Source organism: Tachysurus vachellii, chromosome 24, assembly GCF_030014155.1.
Source record: "Tachysurus vachellii isolate PV-2020 chromosome 24, HZAU_Pvac_v1, whole genome shotgun sequence".
Lineage (NCBI taxonomy): Eukaryota > Metazoa > Chordata > Actinopteri > Siluriformes > Bagridae > Tachysurus > Tachysurus vachellii.
The window spans coordinates 15,618,145-15,639,872 of NC_083483.1; the positions used below are offsets into that span (position 1 = coordinate 15,618,145).

Consider the following 21,728-nt stretch of genomic DNA (forward strand, 5'->3'; position numbering starts at 1 on the left):
GCAAGGAAATTAAGTTTTATTTTAATTTTATTTTTTCAACATTATAATTCGCCCATAAAATTCTTTTAGATAGACGTCAAAGTTTTTTCTTGGAAAAACGTGACCACCTTGTACATCTTTTCAATATTCCTAGGCTAAATATGTTTTGGGAAAAAACTGCTACAGCTTAATATGTATTAGCAGCCTTGTCTGCTTGTTTATTTTCTTTTAAGAATGTCTGGTTTTGATTTGTATAATTGTGTGTGTGTGTGTGTGTGTGTGTGTGTTTTATTATATTATATTTATTTTATTATATTTATTAATTATATTTATATTAAGATAATTTTTATTTTATTAAATATATTTGATTTATATTAAGATAAATAATACCCTTTATAGTGTATTGTCATATTAAACAAATCAAAAACATTTTTTTAAAAACTAAATAAGCAATTTAAATGGAAACTGTTGACTGCTTTGACTAATATGAGCATGACTCTTATTTTAATAAAACCTCTAATTTATTTAATAAAATAAATGTAAATTCTTGTACACATGACCTACACAGGGTTAATTCAATGTTTTTTTTTTAACAGATTTTAAAAATTGTTAACTGATTTGGTCAGTTTTTGTCTATTTATTTATTTATTTATTTATTTATTTATTAAGATATCACAGGTTTTTACATTTTAGGATGAATGCTAAGGTGAATAGTTGCTTAGGTGAGTAATGTTAGTAAATTCTCCATCACAGAAACAGAAAAGAATTTTTTTAGTTGTATAGAGAAAAAACAACATATATTTATGTAGTGCATCCAAAGTCCTTAAGCATTTGAGACAGTGCGCCAATGCCGATGTAAGTTTCTTTGTACTGACGAGTTTGACCTTCCTCGCTTGTGGGCCAGTATTCAATCCAAGTCTGCTCACCCAGGATGTACTGCAGCCTGACAACAACAAATGATACACATGAGGGCTCATTCACACAGACAACACTATTAACAAACTTGGCCAAATACTACAGAAATGTGTGTTTTCCCTCTTCAACTACATCGAATTTAGCCCATGATGCCCATGGTGATTAGTTGATGAAGGAACATACTTTCCCTCTATCCTTGGTAGGTCAGCACTGTGGCCCATGATGAGGTAACTCTTGCCTTCCACAAATCCAAAAGACTCTCTGCAATTAGCATGACCCATGAATGTCCTTATTTTGTCAAGTACATCATGGTCAGTACCTGTAAAATAAAACCCAAACACATGCATTTGTATGGAAACACTGGATCTTTTGTGGGATGGACATGGATATAGAGAGTTGAAGTTACCAGTTCAAAGCTGATTGTTTTCCTATAACAGCCCATGCCAAAGTAAACACAGCAATTTTTGCAATATTAATTAATAATTAATTAGTTTAATAGGCAATTTGTTATGCATAAAAACTCTAGAATCTTTAAAATGAACTCATACATATGATTTTTAATCTCAATCAAAAACACATCCATACTGTCTGTCTGATGGTAGCAGTGAGAGCAGTCTTTTTTCAGGTGGCTTAAGACTTTGAGTCGTCTCTTTTGGGTTTGGATGTCCTAGAGGGAAAGAAACTAACCTCCAATGATTTGCTGAAATTTCCACAACACACACTGCAGAACTCTTGTGGTTGAGAGCATAGATGTTCTCATACCAAGTGCTCAATCAGGCAGTCAGGATGCTGTCCATGGTGCATATGTAAAATAATTTGAGGATCTTGGGGCTCATACCAAACTTCTTCAGTGTGAGTGAACCATGTGAGGTCCTTCATGCTGTGAACACAGAGGAACTTGAACCTTCCCCTCTGGGGTCTTATTGATGGGGATTAGGTTGTGTTCCCTTTCGGAACTCGAGCTGCATCGAAATGCTATGGCAATCTGACCAATAGTCGTTGGGACGTGACGTCATCGGCGGGTGACGTCGCGTAAACAGGAAGCTACAAATGGCTGCGAGATGGACAAGACGCTAGCTTCTGCTCGTTCAGGTAAGCACTGTGTTTTTGAGTGATGGCTAACAGACAGAGATTCCGTAGATGTGTTTATCCGTGTCCCCGTTTCATTACCAGGAAGGATTTGCATGATCGGTGTGTTGTTTGCTTGGGAGTGGAGCATGCACAATCTGCTCTCGAGGGAGTCGATTGCTCGCATTATAGCCGCATGGCTATGCTCTTCGAGGCGCCGGTGCTCATGGGGCTCGCAGGCCGATTTAGCCGCGGGATTGGAGTCGGATGAGTCAACTCCAGCCTTGTATGCTGAATCGAGCTCCTGCTCTCGAGGAGAAGCAGGCCCGATGGCTGCTTCTTCTCCCGGCGTGAGCAGTGCAGAATTACATGTCTCTCCCTCCGAGGAAGGAGAGCTGATGGATGCAGGCGAGACCGTGGGCTCCTCCCGGACAAGGATCGAGCTGTGCTATTGGACGCACCGATGGATCCTCCTGGACTGTTTGGTGACGCTGTGACGGCAGTAGTGAACAAGTTCCAGGAGTCTAAAAAGCAGCCGGCTGCGTTTCAGCAGTACCTCCCTCGGCGATCTCGTGGGGCTGTTCGGCGGCAGCCCCAGCCTTGTCCTTCCGGGCACCGCGAAGCCCAGAAACAGAGCGATCTCTCTGGGCGGGGCCTAAGGCCCCAAGGCGACGCTCTAGGCCCAAGAAGGAGCAGGATGACCTGGGGGTCACCCTTGCTTCTGACAAACGGGCAGTGGTGTGTAGATCCTGCCGGTCTATGGTTGGGGGGATGGGGCACACCTCACTTTACGGTGACCTTCCCTCCCCTGCACCACCGGGGGGAGACCCGCCGCCTCTCAGGAGGTGTCAACTGCCACAGTACGTTGCTCCGGCCGTTCGGGTCATGGAGGCCGGTCTGCCAGCCCTGCCACAAGGTGTGCCTCAGGGCTCAGATTCCCTCCAGCGGTTCGCTCCCCACCTTTCTACCCGAAGGTTCGCTGTGGGAGGGGAGGGTCCGCCGCCTCTCGCGAGGCATCATCAGCTGCAGGGCGCAGCCCCAGCTGCTCTGAGTGGGTCAGAGGCCAGCCCCCAGAGACTGGTTCCCCTGAGGAACTTTCTGACAGCTTGGGAGGAGCTGCCAGGAGTCTCCCGGTGGGTCCTGCAGACCATAGAGGACGGCCACACGGTTCAGTTCGCGTCCTCTCCTCCCCGTTTCAATGGGATGTGTCCCACCCTGGTGGGACCCGAGCAGGCTCTGGTCCTGGAACGAGAAGTGCGCACACTCCTGAGGAAAGGAGCCATTGCGGTGGTTCCCCCCCTCAGTTCGAGAGTCAGGCTTCTACAGCCTGTACTTCGTCATTCCGAAGAAGGATTGCGAGTGGCGTCCCATTCTAGATCTACGCTCCTTGAACCGCTCTCTCAGGAGGCTCAGGTTCAGGATGCTCACCCTCAAGGAGGTCGCGACTCAGATCAGGTCCGGGGACTGGTTCGTCACAATAGATCTGGAAGACGCGTACTTTCACATTTCCATCCTCTCTGCACACAGGAGGTTCCTGAGGTTTGCTTTCGGGGGCAAAGCTTACCAATATCGGGTCCTCCCATTCGGCCTAGCACTCTCGCCCCGCACCTTCACGAAATGCGTCAACGCAGCACTGACCCCACTGCGGCTCCAGGGCATCCGCATTTTAAATTACCTCGACGACTGGTTGATTCTGGCTCAGTCAGAGCACCAGGCGTTTTGTCATCGAGATGTCGTCCTTGCCTGCATGAAGGTGTTTGGGTTTCGGCTAAACGCTGGCAAAAGCGTGCTCTCTCCAGCGCAGAGAATCACCTTTTTGGGCGTGATATGGGACTCGGCCAGGATGCAGGCACGGTTGTCGCCTGCTCGGGTCGAAGTCATCCTCACCTCAGTCAGGAGAGTGCGGGAAGGTGCGGATCTGTTGCGGATCTGGTGTCCCTACTCGAGGGCCCTCCGTGGGAAATTCCCCCCAGGAGGGATCTCCTCTCACAGGCGGGCGGAACCCTGGTGCACCCACGCCCAGAGCTGTGGAGGCTGTGGCCCCTGAGGGGGCACAGTTCATAGCGGCTGGTCTCTCTACCGAGGTAGTAGAGACCCTTCTCCACTCCAGAGCTTCCTCCACGAGGAGGTTGTACACCGCACGATGGCGACTGTTTACGTCGTGGTGTGAGCACCATGGCCTGGAACCAGTTAACTGCCCGATCGGCTCAGTTCTGGAGTTCGTACAGGAACAGTTTGCCGCTGGGTTAACCCCCTCGACCCTGAAGATTTACACGTCCGCAATCGCGGCATATAGCACCCCGCCGGTGAGCCAGTCGCTGGGTAGGCACCCATTGGTGACACGTTTCCTCCGCGGTGCCTGGAGGCTGAGGCCCGGGACGCGACCCAGAGTGCCTGTCTGGGATCTGGCAGTTGTGCTGGCAGCTATATCAGAGCCCCCCTTCGAGCCATTGACCGAAGCGGCCCTTAGGTTTCTGTCTATTAAGACCACCTTCCTCTTGGCGATTTCCTCCCTGAAGAGGATCGGGGATCTGCAGGCCCTGTCCTTGGCCCCGTCTCGCCTGGAGTTTGCCCCTGGCATGGCCAGAGTGTTTCTCTATCCGAAACCTGGGTACGTACCTAAGGTGCCTTCGGCCCCCTCACGACCTGTCGTGTTGCAGGCATTCTGCCCTCCTCCATTTACAGCCCCCGAACAGGAGCGACAGAACCGACTGTGTCCAGTGCACGCACTGGTCACTTACCTCCGCAGGACGGGTCCGTGGAGAAAGTCGGAGCAGCTGCTCGTCTGCTACGGCCCTAACAGGAAGGGTTTCCCAACCGCTAAGCAAACGTTGAGCAGATGGGTAGTGGATGCGATTGTGTCGACTCAAAAGTCCTCTGACCTCCTCTCGGGGTCCGAGCTCACTCCACCCGGGGTGTGGCGGCCTCTACGACCTGGTCCGCTGGAGTGGCACTCCAAGACATCTGTGACGCTGCGGGTTGGTCCACCCCGCTGACCTTCGTCAAGTTCTATTACCTTGACCTCAGAGCCACCCCGGGCTCCTCTGTCCTACATGTAGGTGCCGAGGCCCTCACTCTCTAAGCAGGGTCTGGTCAGTGTGGCATGATTGGACACTCGTTCCCATAGCGTTTCGATGCAGCTTGAGTTCCGAAAGGGAACGTCTCTAGTTTACGACCGTAACCCTAGTTCCCTGAGGAACGAGACGCTGCGTCTCCGTGCCACACTCCCTGCAGCCCTGCGGCGCTTACCTTCTCTCGCAGGAGCTAGCGTCTTATCTCGCAGCCATTTGTAGCTTCCTGTTTACGCGACGTCACCCGCCAATGACGTCACGTCCCAATGCCTATTGGTCAGATTACACACGTGGTTCAGAGCGGGGTCATGCAGGGGCGTTCACATAGCGTTTTGACGCAGCGTCTCGTTCCTCAGGGAGCTAGGATTACGGTTGTACTCTAGAGACGTTTTCTATTCTCCTGAGTCTAGTACCTTGATCTTGTTTATGTTAAGTGTGATGTGGATTTCCTGGCACCAGCATTTTAGGATGCACAACTCTTCTTTGTAGGCTGTTTCATCATTGTTGCTGATCAGAACTACCACCATTGCGTCAACTATAAATTTGATGATGACATTTCACAAACTGTTTGTGGTTGTAGGTTTATAAGGAATACAGGAGAGGTCTGAGAACACACTTTGTGGTGTTCCGGTGTTGAATGTCAGCAGGGTGGAGATGTTGCTCCTAATACTGACCACCTGATGTCTACGTAACAGGAAGTCCAGGATCTGCCTGGCCCTGTTCAGGCCCCGAGCCTAGAGTTTTATGTCAAGCTTGAAAGACACAATGGTAATGTAACTATAGTCCAGAAACAGAATTCTGACATGACATGACAACGGTGGCCAGAAAAATAGGGTGACAGTTTACCAATAATTTCTTTGGTACTGAGAGAGTGGAGGACATTTTGAAACATTTTGTGGGGCTACAGGCAGAGAGAGGTTGGAAATGTCTGTTAAAACACCAGCTGTACATACCTTTAAAGACATGGCATGTTTAAAGACATGGCCTGCGGCCTTGCAGATGTTAAATTGTTGGAAGGACTGGGTAGCATCTATTAAAACATGTACTACATAGTGTACTAACCTGTGCAGTATTGGCCATGGGAGCGCTCTCCATGGGGGCATGGTTGTTTGTTTTCAAAGCGAGCATAAAAAGTATTAAGCTCATCCAGCAGAGAGAATGCAGTTTACTTATTATTTATAGTGTTTATTTCTCTTATTTGTGATTTTTTATTCTCTGTCACATGACTCTTGTGTTGGCTGTGTTAAGCCAATTTGCTAAAAGGTGGGTGGGGAGGGATTTGTAGACAGGTCCAAAACACAGTCCTCACATGTGCTGTATGATGTTTTTGCATTATTGTTCTCAAGTTGGCTTTGTTGAAGTTCTCAGTAACAATAAATGTAGCCTCAGAAGCAGGAATGCAGAAGCATGAAGTATGATACAATCACACCACAAGTTGTAGTCAATAAAATATGAGCCCCATGTCTTTTTTCCAGAAAGGTCTTTTGCCCTGTCCACATGGTGCACCCTGTCTGTCACCTGGGGCGTTACATGCATTTTCGGAGAGGCAGAAAATGCAGTAATCCCATGTCCCATTGGTTTAAGATATGGGATCCGCTGCAGCATTTGTAAATAGTGGGTCTGATGCAAAGTCTGGTTTGCAATGTGTAATTGAAGAGGCAATTTATAAAAATATTTGTTTGCCATAGTCTATCATGGTGACGACTCCCAACATAAGAAACGTAAAAATTGCTGGGTCAAAGCTGGCAGCACGGAGGCCATACTATGCACCTTCTTTGAGCAATCACAATACTGGTGGCCACACATGATGGGAGTTATTCACTGGCTTGTGTCTTTTTTGTATCTATGCCAGGGTTAGTACCATGAACAATACCCACAGGCAAACTCCTTTATCTTTATGGACCCAAAGACCATGGTTTCACATTGCCATCGATTTCATCAAAGATCTGCCCCTTCTGAAGATAGCTGATGCCAACAGACAGAACAAACTCATCCGTAAGGCCGGTGATGTTGCAGGGGTGGTCCTGGACTCTCTGACTGTATTGTCAGAAAGAAGGATGTTGTCTAAGCTACTGGCCGTCTCAGACAAAATTTTCCACTGGCTCCAAGATGACTAATTAAACCAAGGTGCTCCTCAGAGTGACACAGAAAATCCTTCCTACCTGTGTCCGTTGGACTGGACTGGATTAATAAAGTATTCTGATTCTGATTCTCAGAACAACGTAGTCATGTTGGATCGGTTCTTCAAAGCCCTATAGCTTATCTCCCTAACAGATCTGCGACTCTTTGTAATGGGTTAACTGCTGTTTGATAAAATATTACTGTACATACCCGAGGATATTGTAAGTGACAGGGGTGTTCCATGAATCTGATGCTATCATCTCAGTCTGTCATCCTCAAGCCAATGTTCACGTGGACAGAGATTCAACCAAGAGATACGATTTTTTTTTTTAGAACTTACTGTTCCAACAATCAAGAGGACTGGGCACAATTCCTACTAGATGCCAAATACCCTGAACTTACTTAAGTGCTCTGCTTCTAACCTCAATCCTTTTTTAATTGCTTCTGGCAGAGTGAACATGTGTGGGAACAAGCCGACCAATGCTTGGAGCTAGGGGCTGAAACAAACAAGATGTTTGAAGATAAGAGTTGTGGAGAGATGCCCAGTTGAAAGCTGAGCCAGTTTACAGAGTATAGCTAGCCACAAGGAACCTTTGGAACACAGAAAGTGTTCAGAAGCTGTGTCATTGTAACACTTGCCAATTCACAGTCCTCAAAAGAATAAATAACACAAACTAGAATTAAGTGCCAAAGCCCCCTTGCTCCATGTCTCCCACCTCAAACCAGTCAAGCAGAACTAAAACACCAAAACTCACATTCTCATTCACCCAATTACTAAACATCCGGCATGCTGACAGTATAAGTGCACATTCTGTATTAAAATAAAGGAAGCAGCCAACACAAGCCAATAAACAAGTACATCACACGATGTATCATTAAAAAACAAACACTTCTTGACATGGGTAACGCATTGTTCTACATAACTGATAAATTACTGTGATCTTCTGTCATACAGATATATAAATAAGACGTACCTTCTTTCAGGACCTCTTCAATCTTCATTTCATAATAATCTGTGTTTGGGTTTTGGTCCACTTTAATTAATTTCACTTTATAAGCTGAAAAATAGAATTTGTTTATATTACAAAACCAATTGATCAGTTATTTTCTTATTTGCTATTATACCTATTACAGAGATTTCATTTAGTAGATATTAAAGCTTGACATGAGTACATTGAGTGAGCAATGGTAACATACATGGAGATAGGATTTATCTGTGTGTCTGAATCTGGTGTTTAAATAGTTGTTGATGTTTACCGTAATCCATGCCAGCTTCACAAGCTTTGTTCTCTCGCTCTTGCTCACCAATTTTTTGTTTTTTCTGGACACTGCAGTTTTCTGTCAGGGAATATAGACCATTTCTCTTTTACACAATTGGACAAAATATTATATCTTTATTATATCTTATTCCAATTGTTTATATTTATTGCATTTGTCAGCTGTAAATATGTCTACCTTCAGCACACTGGCACAGATCTTTCTGGTCAATGCACAATCTGTTCAGGGCTCCATCTTTCTTTGTAGGATGGTAGAACTTCATACAGCGTTCCCCTACAAACAACACAAGGGTTTTTGTGTGTGTGTGCCTGTGTTTGCACATGCCTTTGTGTGGGTTTATGTGTTTATTTTTCATTTTTTTACCTGGAGAGTAGTAATCATACACACTGACAGCAGCCGGTTGAAGCAAAGCAGCCTTATTTATCTTGTGCACTCTGAATACAATATTTTCTGGGAAAGAGTGTGATACCTGACAAGAGAGAAGATTAGCTTAAACAGAGAAACTTTTCCAACACTTTAATACCTTAAAATTTTAAAATAAAATATCCTTCATTATACCTTATTTAAATACATGATGAGGGAGCCTCGTTCTGAAAGCTGTTTGTCCATCTCAAACTTCTGTATGTATTTGTCCCTTCCAATGGTTAGCTAAGATTATGATGTTCAAAACAAAATGTCAGAGATTGCTTTCTGTGAAAACATTTCTTATGCTTATTGTACAAAATCTATTGTCACAGAAGTGTCTGTAAGTATTTTTCAGATTTCTGCTTACGTCTTGAAGATCATTTTCATCCACCACAAATCCTGTCAGCAAGCCGATATCCAAAATACTCATAGTGGCATCTCTTTCTGGATCCTTAAATCTGCAATTATGTATTTAAAATGAAAGAAAAGTTCATTTCAAATTCTAAATAGACAGTGCATTATGTTTTAATTTTTAAATAAAAAAAAGATGTAAATAATAATACAAATAAACTAATAAGTATGTAAAACTACATGACCTTTATTTTGCAGTATACTTACAGAACGTTAATGGTGACCTCGTAACTTTCTTCAGCACCTGCATATGATACTGTGAGAGAAATTAGAGCATAGAGCATCAAAACATTATAGCATGGATTTTTGAAATATCTCAAATATATCCTATTTTGGCATCACCAATGGAAATAGATTTGAATGCAGTGATTTGAACATGAGATAAAACTTACCCTTTGCTTCTTTTTTTATTTCAACAGAAAGATCAAACTTTTTGCAGTCGCTCTTCTTTTCTATGGGTCTAGCATAGTAAAGTGTTGTTACCTATGAAAAAGAGGAATTAGTTTTTTGTAATAAATAAACTACAAATACAAAACAAAGGAATTTATTCAAATGAATACTCACTTTGAGAACTCCAGCACCAGTTCCCTTAGCAGTAACATTAAACTCTTGCTTGAGCTGAACCTGTAAAAGTCCAGGTATAGAAACCTTTGAATTAGTCTTCATTTTGCTATAATAAGGCACAGAGGTTAACAAAGTTACAGGGTGTGAAATATTGGAATTTTGCCTTCTGGAATGAAAAGCTATTTTGCAAAAAAAAAAAAAAAAGGTGGAAGAACATTTTGTAAAGGTGTGATTGTAACTGCTGTCTGTGAGAGGCAACTAAGACACATTCCAGGAGGATTCAGGCTGTGTCCAAATCTGCTCACTAATTATGATATATTGGATATATAAGTCTACACATCCCTTTTGAAATTGCAACTTACAGTGAAAACAATAAGAATCATTTTGGGGGAAAAATAAAACAATGCACAATAACCTGTTTGCATAAGTATGTACATCTCTATACTAATACTTGGTTGAAGCATCGCTAGATTTTATCAAGGCTTTCACTCTTTTTGGGCAAGAGTAAGTGAGTTTGGTACATTCTGTCTTTTTCTGTCAATTTTCCTTGCAAAAGCACATAAACTCTGACATACCCATCCATATATTTTCTGTCAGGCACCCCACAAATTTTGCATTGGATTTAGATTTGGAATCTGGCTGAAAGCATTCAAGTGTTGAATCCTTTGCGTGCTTCAGGGTGTTTGAAAGATGAAATTCTTCATAGGTGTTTAACAGCATCCTTAAGGTTTAGCCCCAAAATTTAGGCTGAACATAAGCTTAAGCTGTCTCAAAGCATGATGCTGACACCTTCTTCCTGGATTGTGGTCTTTTATTGAGATGCTGTGTTTTATTTATTTATTTATTTATTTATTTATTTTTGCAGCAGACATTTTTTGATATTACGACCCAAGTTTTTGCTCCATATTATTGTTTTTATTTTCTTCTATGAATTATATTTACAGTTAGTTTTGCAGCATTTGGCAGATGTTCTTATCCAGAACAATGTACAAAAGTGTTTTTAAGTCTCTATCATTGAATACTTTAGTGAGGAGTGATGAGGGCTTTGAGGTAAGAGGGATCTGGCCCATTTTTGGCTTTGTAGACAAGCATCGGTGTTTTGAATCTGATGTGTTCAGCTACCGAAAGCCAGTAGAGTAGCGCAGCACTGGGGTGATGTGGACAACATAGGCAGGTTGAAAACAAGTCATGCAGCTGCATTTTGCAGAGGACAAATTGCATTCATAGGTAGACCAGACAGCAGTGAGTTGCAGTAGTCCAGTCTTGAGAAGACAAGAGACTGAATAAGTACCTGAGCAGCCTGTGTGGAGAAAAATGGCCGAATCCTTCTAATGTTGTAGAGAAGGAACCGACATGAGAGAGTCACATTAGCAACACGCAAGAAAAATGACAGTTGAGTGTCCATGGTTACCCCAAGCACAGCCAGCTGTGAGTGAAGGTGAGATCAGATCGTTATGCAGGAATATTGTAAGATCATGACCTGGAGATGAATCACCTCTTGATCAGCAGTTCAGTTTTGCTAGTATTGAGCTTCAATTGATGAGCTGTCATCCACAATGATATATCTGCCAGACATGCTGAGATCCGAACAGAAGCTGTGGTATGTATATATATATATATATATATATATATATATATATATATATATATATATATATATATATATATATTTAGATAAATTTAAGACAGCTTGAGCTTGAATTTTTGACAGGATGAACTTTAACCACCTTCTACATCTTGCAAACCTAACAATATATATAAAGAATTTAGGAAACTGTTTAAATGTAAGAGCAACCCAGAATTTTCCAGAAATTTCTCCAAGCCTTCTAATTAGTTTTAGAGGGATATCCTATTCTTAGTAATGACACAGTTGTGCCATATTTTCTATACTTGTTGATTACTGTCTTTACAGTGTCCCATGGTGTCTAATACATTGAAAAATTTTATATCACAAAAACCTGCCATTTTAACAAGGGTGTATAGACTTATTATATCCACTGTATTATCTGTATTAGATCAGAACACAGCACATACTGTAGTAACAAGCAGTATGGTAAATATTCATGTACATAAAGTTATTTTTTATTAAATTGCTATGAACTCTAGCTTTAATTCTGTGTTTTCCAGTTTTCCACTAAACAATTGTCTGTAATATCTGCTTCATATGATGCAAATAATAAACAGAAATCAGAAATCTTGTTTTCTAATGGCTGAAAGTAACCTTGTCTGAGCGTGTAAGTGGTGAGTTGTCCTTGTTGAATATCCATTTGATGGAACGACTTCGTCCACTCACGCTCACTTCCACATCAAGGTCTGCATTCTGTCGACTTCTTACTTGTTTATAGTACTCAGCCACTGCTTGGAACACTATTATGGTTGCCTAGGTGACATGTACAAGCAAAGAGGATTGAGTGAAATGTATGTATATTTAAAGCCAGCTTCAATTTTAAACAAACAAACAAAATATCCAGCTGTTCAGCATATTCAGGAAAGAAAAACAGAAAAACCTGCCAACCTACCTGTGTGGTGCCATGACCCCCGTAAGGACTGCTCTGCCTATTAAGCCAATGAACAGCTTTTCCTGCTGCATCAAACTCCTTTGCCCTTACCAGAGCCAGCACAGCATACGCTGTTGCCTCCAGGGAGAAGTGATGTCCTTCAGGAACTTTCCAGTAAGCACCGTCTGTGGATAAGATATACAGAATCAAATTTACATGTGCTTTCTTCAGAAATAAATAAATATTTTAGATTATAGATTTTTAATTTAGTTACTGACCTTCAGAGGAAAACTGCAGCAGATGCTGTTTGTTAAACTTGCCAGCATTGACCAAGGCATATGAAGACATTGCAACTGCATACGGATTGGTCAAAGAGGGGAGTTTTTTTTCCAGATACTCAGTGGCCTTCCTGGTAGACTCTTGAAGACTCTTAATGACAGAAAAGGGTAGAATTATATGCATAATTCTACAAAAGCTGATCAATGTGCTTGATTGTTTTGACTTATTAGTGATATATGGTGTGATAAGTTGACATACTCCAACTGATTTAGCACAAAGATGTTTTCCTTCTTGCAGGGCAATCAAGACAAATGCTGTCAGAGATGCATCAGCATCTTTACCTCGTACACCACCCTGGAATAGCACAGAAAATTATTTACAGTACACTTAAGTACACCAGATTTCACAAAAATTGTTGCTGTGAGGTTTTTTGTACATGTCACTAATTTAAGACCAAACAAATATAAGCTTAACTTACAACCATCGCTGCACTCAAGACTGGGGCATTTTCTATGAATATGCCATCTGGCATCTGTGATTTCAGAATTAACCACTTGAGAGCACTGCAAACAATATCTTCATTTATCGTGATTAGGTCACTAGCCAGAGCAAAGACTTTGGCCACGTATGCTGTCAACCTTTAATGCAGAAAAAACAAGCAGTCAACATATGGCCTAGCATTGACTGTTATGTATAAATTAAAGAATTATTTAAAAATTACAAACTAATTAAAATTATAAAACAAAATTTGATTGGTCTCTTTTACCATGTGCTGCTAGGTATTTCTATATATGCAGCATAAGAACCATCAGTTTTACGGAATGTAAGTTCTCTTTCATATCCTAAGAATGGGTGAGAAGGAAGGTTAATTCTCTTAGCATTAGCAGGGAAAAAAGGAGGACTTCTGCATAGATACTGTATGTCCTGACACAAGCACCAAGCCATTCTTTAACTGTAATTAGAAACCAATCTTATCTCTTCTTTTTCTGTTATTTTATTTTATTAACAGTACCTCAGAAAGGTCTAAAAAGGTCAGCAAGTGTCATCTGTGTACATTCTGAGCCACCATAACAAACACTATCAGCTTTTTAAAATTTAACTAGCTTTTAGCATGACCTAGTTGCACAGCAGGTGGTATAAATGCCTCACAGGTCCAGGACTGAGCATGACCCTGACATGGATAAAGTAAGGATGATATACATTTCTATAGCTTATGGTCAACTTATTGACTTTTAAGGCTTATTTAGATACCAGAAAGAATTCTGGATTAAAAAAGACCTTTACATTTGCTCTATAGTTTTGTAAGAGTCTTCTCACCTGTCTGGATGTGCTTGATAGCCTCAATACGTCGTTGCATGCCAACTTTTTCCCACTGGTTGGTGTTATCTAAATAGTGTGTGGCAATTAGAGGCAACGTCATAAAGATCATATTTTGCTCTCCGCAGCCATGGGGTTGTACGATCAAGCGCCCCATAAAATCTCCACTGATGGCCTGTTCAATTGTTTGACTCACCTCCTGACCTGCAGACAAATAGATAAATAGTTAGATTGTTGTTAGCAGGCAAGCAGGTACCTCCTGTTGTGGCAAACATTATTGTGTATTATACTATCTCATTATGGTCTTAAAAGGACCACATAATTACAGAATAATAATGGCGGGCGGACATTGAGTGTTTCCACCTACTCTCAGCTTTGGTTTCATCATAAAGCAGAAAAAAGCTGCAAAGAATAGGGAATAGAACAGAGAATAGCATGGCGATGTGATCTTCACCTTACTTTTTCTGAGTACTTTATGAACTTTACCTGAACACTCACTGAACACTTTGTTAGAAACACCTGTACAACTACATTTTTATGCAAGTATCTAATCACTTGATAGTGTGGCAGCAGTGCAATGCATAAACAAGATACAAGCTAGCAGTGTCAGATAATGTTCAGCCGATTCACTGATTTTGACCTTGAAATAATTGATGGTCTCAGATGTGCTTGTTGAGTATTTCTATAACTTCTGATCTCCTATAACTTACTCAGAATGGTAAAGTAATTAAAAAAATGTATAGTCAGTGCCACTTCTACAAAAAAAAGTGCCTTGTAGATGAGAGAGGTCAATAGAGAATGGGCGTACTTGTCCTACAGAAAGGGTACAGTAATTCAGATAAGCACTCAGTTCAATTGTGGTGAGCGTAAAAGCACCTCAGAATACAAACCACATTGTACCGTGAGGGACAGCCGAACATAAAATGGGTTCCCATTTTGTCAGCCAATAACAGAAAACTGAGGCTGCAGTTGCCGCAAGCTAACCAAATTTGGACAGCTGAAGACTGGAAAAAGAAGAATAAAATCTATGCCATGAAGAATTTGTATATGGTTCCTGATAATGTGGTCGGTAAGTGTATATAATATACTGGGCATGTATTCATTTTGTCAACCAATCTATCAGTAATGCTGGTCAATTGTATTCCAATTGGGGCCTGTTTTTTTTCTTATTTTGGGTCAGGTTTAACTGCAGTAAGCAAACCTCTGTTGCTTGGATTTATAACCAAATACCTGCATGTTCCTGAATCAGAAATGATTGTATCACTCACAAAAACTATTCTGCTTTTTAAAAATTGTTCAACCTTCAGCAAGATTTAACATTGGACTGTGTGTCATGCAGTGATAGACAGTAGGATTCAAAAGCACACAGTATATTTGACATTTTTGCATGTCATTGAAAAGAGTTTTCTGATTTCATATCTGCGAGGCAACTATGAATAAAAATTTCCCAGACACCCCCCTGTAACAATGTCTTAAAACTTTTATTATTTCTGGAAAAAATAATACTACAGGGTCTGACCCATTACTGCCAAGCTCCACAGTCCATATTGGACCATGATGTGTTTTAAATTGTTCTTACCAGCCACCGTGATGTAAGTGTGTGCAGGAGTGTTTGGAACCTGCCCGGGTGGTACCTCAGTCCTCAAATGCACAACTTGAACGCCACCTATTCGAAAATGCACATAAATAAATACAATTTTTTTATTTTATTTAGTCTTTATTAATTAAGTAATTTATTAAACATTTGCTGTTGCTTCAGTACAGAATATAGATCTCACCAGCTACTTTAGAGGGATTTAATTCCAAATTTTTTTCTGGGAGTTCAGTTAGCACACCTTCCGACTGAACAAGGGTAAAAAAGACCATATGTTAATCTAAGTTAAGTTCTAAATGCATTTGATTGCATCATAGTATCATATAATTTATTTAGTTTACTTACTATTAAGGGTTTTAACTAATCCTGTCTGAAAAATCACTCACATATAATCTGCTCATACTCACCACCACCTTCAGCGTTTTTCGTACTCCATCATGAAGTGATGAACTAGCAGCCTGCACCTCTATGTGATGTTCCCCCAGTTCCATGGGAATAATCACATAAGGGATGGAAATGGTGGACTCGGCTTCAACATTAACTATTGTACGGTATTTCTTCTTTTTACTGGCCGCGCTACAAATATGCTCTGTCTCAAAGAAATCCACTCGCACCTGGTGGAAAGAGGAAGTCCAACAGATGTCTTCAGTGTGAATAATGCATAAAACCCAATTGGAGAACATGAACAGAAATTCCACCATACATCAATCTGAGCTCAGAATCGACGTTCTGATCTTTTTGAGGGAAAATATTTTTAAAAATATGTTAAAATGCAGTGAATAATAATACCTTTTGATTCTTATTGGAGAAATTATGTAAAATAGCCTTGACTTCTAGTTGTTCATTGCGGACTGCTGAGTAAGGTAACTTGAGATCCACAAAGAAATCCTTTTCCACTGTTATTTCATAGGGATCAGCTACACAGATGCCTATAGGGAAATAGCAATGTGGTTTAATATTTGCCATCGTATGCCAGTCCTTGTAGCTATCTTTCAGATTTGTACATATGATCATTGATAACATCAAGACATATTAGATCTGTAAAGAGAATGCAGCACTGACCATGGGTCTTAGACAGACTGATGGCTAGGATTTGCCAGGTAGTAATAGAGTCTTTTAGATAGGTTTTGCCCAAGGTGCTGCTTGTTGTACGACTTCAATGAAAGGAAAAAGCATCAGTTATACCATTTACTTCCAGAATGCTATACAAATAAGAATCTCAGATTATTGCATTTACCATGGTACGTTTCTTTGGCAGGCCGGAAGTTCTATGTCCTCCCACATCCAGCTCTCTGGGAACTGCGTTCGGGTGACAATTTCTTCAGAGCTTATAAAATCATCATCATCATCTTCACCTGAACAAATTTATATCAAATCATGCCTTGAACAAGAAGCAAGACAATGCAGAAGATAATGGATCCTCTATGGCTATGGCTTCATTTGCACTGTAGTACTGGACTAGCAAACTATTTTATGAGGACATTTAGCCTAATCAATTAGCCCAATCAAAACATACATCGGTTCAAAGTCTTGGTCAGTTTCTGCTGTACAGCAGTGCTGTTTTTTTTTTTTTTTTAAATCTTTAACAACTGTAATAAAAGTAAATGACAAAGTGGGTACATACTGCGAGCCAAAAGCAACAAGTCTTTCTGATCATCATCTTTGCGATTTTGGATCTCGTTACAGCAGTGCAAGAAGGGCTTGACACACTCTTCACCATCCAAAATGAATGACGCTCTCTGTTCACATGTATAGCCCAGCCTGTTCTTCCTCAGTCCGTCTGCACAGCATTTCTTCTCTTCAGTGTTGTATTTAGACACTTCAGAAAAAGGGGAAGGGTAAAAATCTGCAATCAGGTCTATCTATCTATCTATCTATCTATCTATCTATCTATCTATCTATCTATCTATCTTATTGTTTTTTAGAGAAAATGTGTAGCATGGCTTAAATTAATGACAACACCACTGAAAAAATAATGTCTAGCTTCTTACTCAGTGTTTGGGTAACCTGGAGTAGAGTCTCTGCTCTCCGTTTTCTCTTCAGTGGGGTAGGACACTCGGGAGCTATTAAAAAAAGAAATTCTCAAAATGATAAGGCCTGTAACTGAAGTCTAAACCTGTAGTTCCCCCCCATACTTGAGTTGTACCTGTTTAATATACTATCAGTTTATATCACAGCACTGTTCAATTCTGGATTCTTTGATTGGTGAGAAGATATTTATTTTCTATACGAGCTGCAGATGTATGGGCTTGTTCTAATGCCTTCTAATGCCATGTCTATAGTATCAACTCATTCACGTGGCCTTGAGAGATACTCCACATAATCTAACCCTGACATTTAACAAAGAACACCAAAGATTATATGGCCAAATATTTATGGAACCCTGGTCATTACATCATATGTGCTTGTTGAGCATCCCATTCTAGATTTAGTCCTGCTTTGCTGTTTTAAATACCCTCCATTCTTCTATTAAGGGTTTCCACTAGATTTTGAAGCATGGCTGTGGGGATTTATTATTATTTATTTATTTATCCATTCAGCCACAAGACCTTTGTGAGGATAGAGGTCAGACACCTATGTTCGGCAAAGAGGTTTGGGCTCTTGGGTTCCAGTTCATCCTAAAGGTGTTCAATGGACAGATGAGTTTTTTAAATAAAGAAATAATTGTAAGTGTTGGGAATTTGCTGTTGTATTAGCAGAATGAAGCTCTTTGGGTTTTTAAAGGGGTAAATAATGGGATGGTAACTTCTTCATCTCACCAGTTGATATTGATTATTTATCTATGACAGCACCATGCACAATGTTTCACTTACTACTTAAAAAATCTGCTTTACCTGTTCTTTCATTGGTGCCTCCTACTTTATCAGAGTCAAACAGTAGACCTGCATCATAGAAAACCCCCATACTGTCTTTACCACTGCCTGCTGTACAGCCAGTGTCATGCTTCTCAATAATGTCCCAGATCTGGTGAAGGAATTAAAAAAAGATTATGTTCAGAATATTTACAGTCCCGGTACCAATCTGGGGACACAGTTTTGCACATTTTTAACAATTTCCTCATTACTGAAACCAAACATAAAACCACAAGATACACAATGAATAAGATCATTTCAAACCCTATTACTCACCTTAGTCTGTGTGAGTCTGTTCTTGTTGAGGACAAATACAGCTTTATCCACAGCTACCAGACCAACCTTGGCATTTGGATCTCCAGTAACTATTAGATGAAAGCCATCACCAGGCTCAAATGACTTCTTGACATTTAAACTCTCCTTTACATCAAGTTTTAGCTTCATTACATAAGATAAAGAAAAAACAAAGAAAAACAAACCAAATATATCAGGGGTGAAAAAATTCCATAGCTGACACACTGGGCAAATGTTCTGATTGCCCTAGAAACTGAAAAATGCAAAATGTGGTAGTAAATAAAGTAATATTTAAATATTTAAAGTTAAATATTTGAAGTTCACATTCCAATCAACAACTAATAAATCAACCAATCCAACAAATCTGTTATTGTTATCTTTTCATTCTTCTTGATTTTGGGCATTTGTCCATTTAGCCTAAAGCACATTACTGATATGGGCACAAATGATGCGCTCATGGTGCTTGCTATGTATATATATTGTGTGTGTGACCTCTTACAATCCTGATGCAGTCGAAAACTTACACGAATATAATTCTATCCAGTATACTATTTTAACTTACTTAAGAAGGAATCAGATTGCCTACCGTTCCCATGCATGTGTCCTGCACATCGACCCAGATGGAGTCAGACACAACTTCTGATGATCCTACATGGTAATACGCAACCACTCGAAATGAGGGAACCAGGTCCTTGGTGACCGGTAGAGACCAAGTAACTGCCTGGTGTCCACGTCTTAGAAACTTGTATCCTTGTACAATCTGTCCTTTACTAAGGACCTGACACAAAGAAAATCAACCCAGTTATTTTTTAGTTACCAAAGTTCAGTTTAGGTTTTAGGGCTAGGCACAGGCTTGGCCTTATTATTAGTGTAATACACAAGCCAGTAGAACTACTTCACAATACCACCAAGATCTTTAAATGTATATGTAAGAGATACTGTACCAACCAGATAAGTTACATCTTGATCGGGGACAGCAGTTTTGAAGTTTGCATTGATGTTCAACTGATCACCGATTTTCAGTTCTGCAGCATCTACACTTAAATGTAAGTAATTGCCAGAGCCTCCTTTGGTGGCGTAAGGTTGGGCAGTCATCTTGTTTTCAGCTTGTCTTTCATTTGGTATACCTTCGGCTGCAGTTCTTGCCTGTTCACAAAGCAAAACCATTTTAGTTAGGTATGAAATTTCCTGTATGCTTTAATGCTTTTGAATATTCACCACTGCAAAAAAATTAATCTTGATAAAGCTACCAGTCAAATAATGCTACGGAAAGACAAACATGTATTGAACAGTTTAGTCAATTAATAAAAAAGCTGGAAAAAAGCTTAGCAACTCAAAAGATGGTTTAATGCAGCTATGATTTTTTTGTCAACCAGCTATGATTTTCTCATCATTTACATCAAGCTGGGACTTGATGTCAATATTGTTTCTTTTTAATTCCTATTCCTGTGTAATTACTTTTGTTATTGCGTAAAAAGTAGAAACCCTATTTTACATGACTCACAGTGATATGTAGTGGCCTATCTCCTCCCTGCGTGTTCAGAATGGCCTTAGCCATGCCGTTACTCTTGGTTCGAGACTTAACGTTACCAGGCTGGATCAGTACGTCCACATTTTCAGCAGGTGACTGGTCCGGATTGGTCACATAAACCTTTTCAAATCCAGAACAGACAGAACAGCATAATTATTTTTTTAAAAATGAGATTAAAATGCTACATATTACTAAAAGTACAGACCAAATAGTAACATGCAAATGCTAATTATTTACACTTATTATCTAGCACTTGAGAAAATTATTAAATCATTTGTATGATTTTAAGGAGCTATAAAGGCTTGCATACTGTGACATCGAAAGACATTCCTGGATGGTAGAATTTTGGTGTTCTCTTGAACTGGATGGTGTAGGGTGATGTCACAATTTGAATGCCCCCCTTCTCTGTTTCAACAATTTCACTACCTGAAATATTATTAATGATAAATGACAGCTAAAAAGATTCATATGGCATTATGTAATGTGGGAATGTAGATCTATATACATCCATACACAATTGCTGGGATCTTACCAGTCTCAGTTATAACACTGACAGAAATGTACAAAAAGCTTCCGACCAGTTTATTAATATCAGGGAAGGAGCGAAGGATCATCTCTTTTGTGAGCTCAGCACGACCCTCTCCATTAATGATCTATATGTAACAAAAATATTACACATAAGTAGTATTAATGTACAGTCAAATGAGTAGCAGGTAGGAGGATTTTTTTCCCCTGTCCAATGTGAAGCTAACAAAACAAAAACAGAGCATGCAACAGAGTCACTGTGATCTAAATTATGCTACTATTTTGTGTATTTTTTGGAAAATAGCATTAAGCAAATTTTTGTCGGCAGGTTAGAGAACGAACAAAAGTGGGATTAAACACAGTTCCACAGACATCTCATGTTAAGACCAATTATGAACTGGATTGGTGGAATTGAGGCATAGGCAACAACTTTTGGTTGGATTTAAAAAAGAAAATAAATATATGGGTTTCGGTGCTGCAATACTTTGTGTTTAAATCTAAGTACTAGAAATTTAGTGAGTAAATGAAGCAGTGATTATTTCCTCACAGATGTTATAATGTAAAATATTGGAAGGATGTGTAACTGACCTGTACTCTGGTTAAAGAGGCAGGTAGAACGGTTTTAGTGTCTTCGCTCTTAACGCCAAACACCACAAATGCAACACCATTCACTTCTTTTCCAAACAGGTACCTTAGTATAATTCACAAAAAAATTAGCACTGAGTTAGATTAGAGTAACTTATTGTCTGTGTCATGTTCTACTTACTTGGCAGTTATATCAACGGTAAGATCCTTATCATCCACGTAGAAAAAAGGTGTTGATGGTTTTAATATTACCTCGAAACTCGGTAGCACTGCAAAGTGAAAGACAACATGTAAACACACATGTAGACAAACCAAAAGTAGGGATGTTTGTAGTCTAATTATAAATCGTACCATATTCTTTAACTTCAAATTCAGCAGTGAAGTTCTTCTGTGGGGTGTTTTTGTACCGTGTTGCTACAGTCCATATTCCAGATCTGTTAA

At 40.4% G+C, this 21,728-nt stretch overlaps 1 protein-coding gene across 2 annotated transcripts in view; it reads right to left on the reverse strand.

Annotated features, from left to right (window-relative positions):
• Positions 1 to 21,728, reverse strand: part of LOC132839479 (complement C3-like) — a 31,013-nt gene continuing 9,285 nt past the window's right edge. Inside the window, exons 6-41 of one of the 2 annotated variants that reach the window (XM_060860472.1) lie at positions 21,639 to 21,721; positions 21,469 to 21,556; positions 21,291 to 21,393; positions 20,710 to 20,830; positions 20,488 to 20,603; positions 20,151 to 20,297; positions 19,595 to 19,792; positions 19,233 to 19,424; positions 18,629 to 18,790; positions 18,335 to 18,464; positions 17,492 to 17,563; positions 17,125 to 17,319; positions 16,738 to 16,855; positions 16,563 to 16,654; positions 16,290 to 16,429; positions 15,908 to 16,114; positions 15,685 to 15,748; positions 15,486 to 15,572; positions 13,907 to 14,110; positions 13,356 to 13,431; positions 13,068 to 13,227; positions 12,848 to 12,943; positions 12,589 to 12,739; positions 12,332 to 12,495; positions 12,034 to 12,192; positions 9,813 to 9,872; positions 9,641 to 9,731; positions 9,456 to 9,504; positions 9,205 to 9,295; positions 8,991 to 9,080; positions 8,796 to 8,901; positions 8,610 to 8,705; positions 8,412 to 8,492; positions 8,129 to 8,212; positions 1,078 to 1,213; positions 1 to 922 (exon numbers count right to left, since the gene is read on the reverse strand). In XM_060860472.1, coding sequence (XP_060716455.1) covers positions 781 to 922; positions 1,078 to 1,213; positions 8,129 to 8,212; positions 8,412 to 8,492; positions 8,610 to 8,705; positions 8,796 to 8,901; positions 8,991 to 9,080; positions 9,205 to 9,295; positions 9,456 to 9,504; positions 9,641 to 9,731; positions 9,813 to 9,872; positions 12,034 to 12,192; positions 12,332 to 12,495; positions 12,589 to 12,739; positions 12,848 to 12,943; positions 13,068 to 13,227; positions 13,356 to 13,431; positions 13,907 to 14,110; positions 15,486 to 15,572; positions 15,685 to 15,748; positions 15,908 to 16,114; positions 16,290 to 16,429; positions 16,563 to 16,654; positions 16,738 to 16,855; positions 17,125 to 17,319; positions 17,492 to 17,563; positions 18,335 to 18,464; positions 18,629 to 18,790; positions 19,233 to 19,424; positions 19,595 to 19,792; positions 20,151 to 20,297; positions 20,488 to 20,603; positions 20,710 to 20,830; positions 21,291 to 21,393; positions 21,469 to 21,556; positions 21,639 to 21,721 — 4,351 coding nt within the window. In that variant the 3' untranslated portion in view covers positions 1 to 780. Of the gene's footprint in view, positions 923 to 1,077; positions 1,214 to 8,128; positions 8,213 to 8,411; positions 8,493 to 8,609; positions 8,902 to 8,990; positions 9,081 to 9,204; positions 9,296 to 9,455; positions 9,505 to 9,640; positions 9,732 to 9,812; positions 9,873 to 12,033; positions 12,193 to 12,331; positions 12,496 to 12,588; positions 12,740 to 12,847; positions 12,944 to 13,067; positions 13,228 to 13,355; positions 13,432 to 13,906; positions 14,111 to 15,485; positions 15,573 to 15,684; positions 15,749 to 15,907; positions 16,115 to 16,289; positions 16,430 to 16,562; positions 16,655 to 16,737; positions 16,856 to 17,124; positions 17,320 to 17,491; positions 17,564 to 18,334; positions 18,465 to 18,628; positions 18,791 to 19,232; positions 19,425 to 19,594; positions 19,793 to 20,150; positions 20,298 to 20,487; positions 20,604 to 20,709; positions 20,831 to 21,290; positions 21,394 to 21,468; positions 21,557 to 21,638; positions 21,722 to 21,728 lie in introns of both variants that reach the window. The other variant, XM_060860471.1, reaches the window with a different exon arrangement.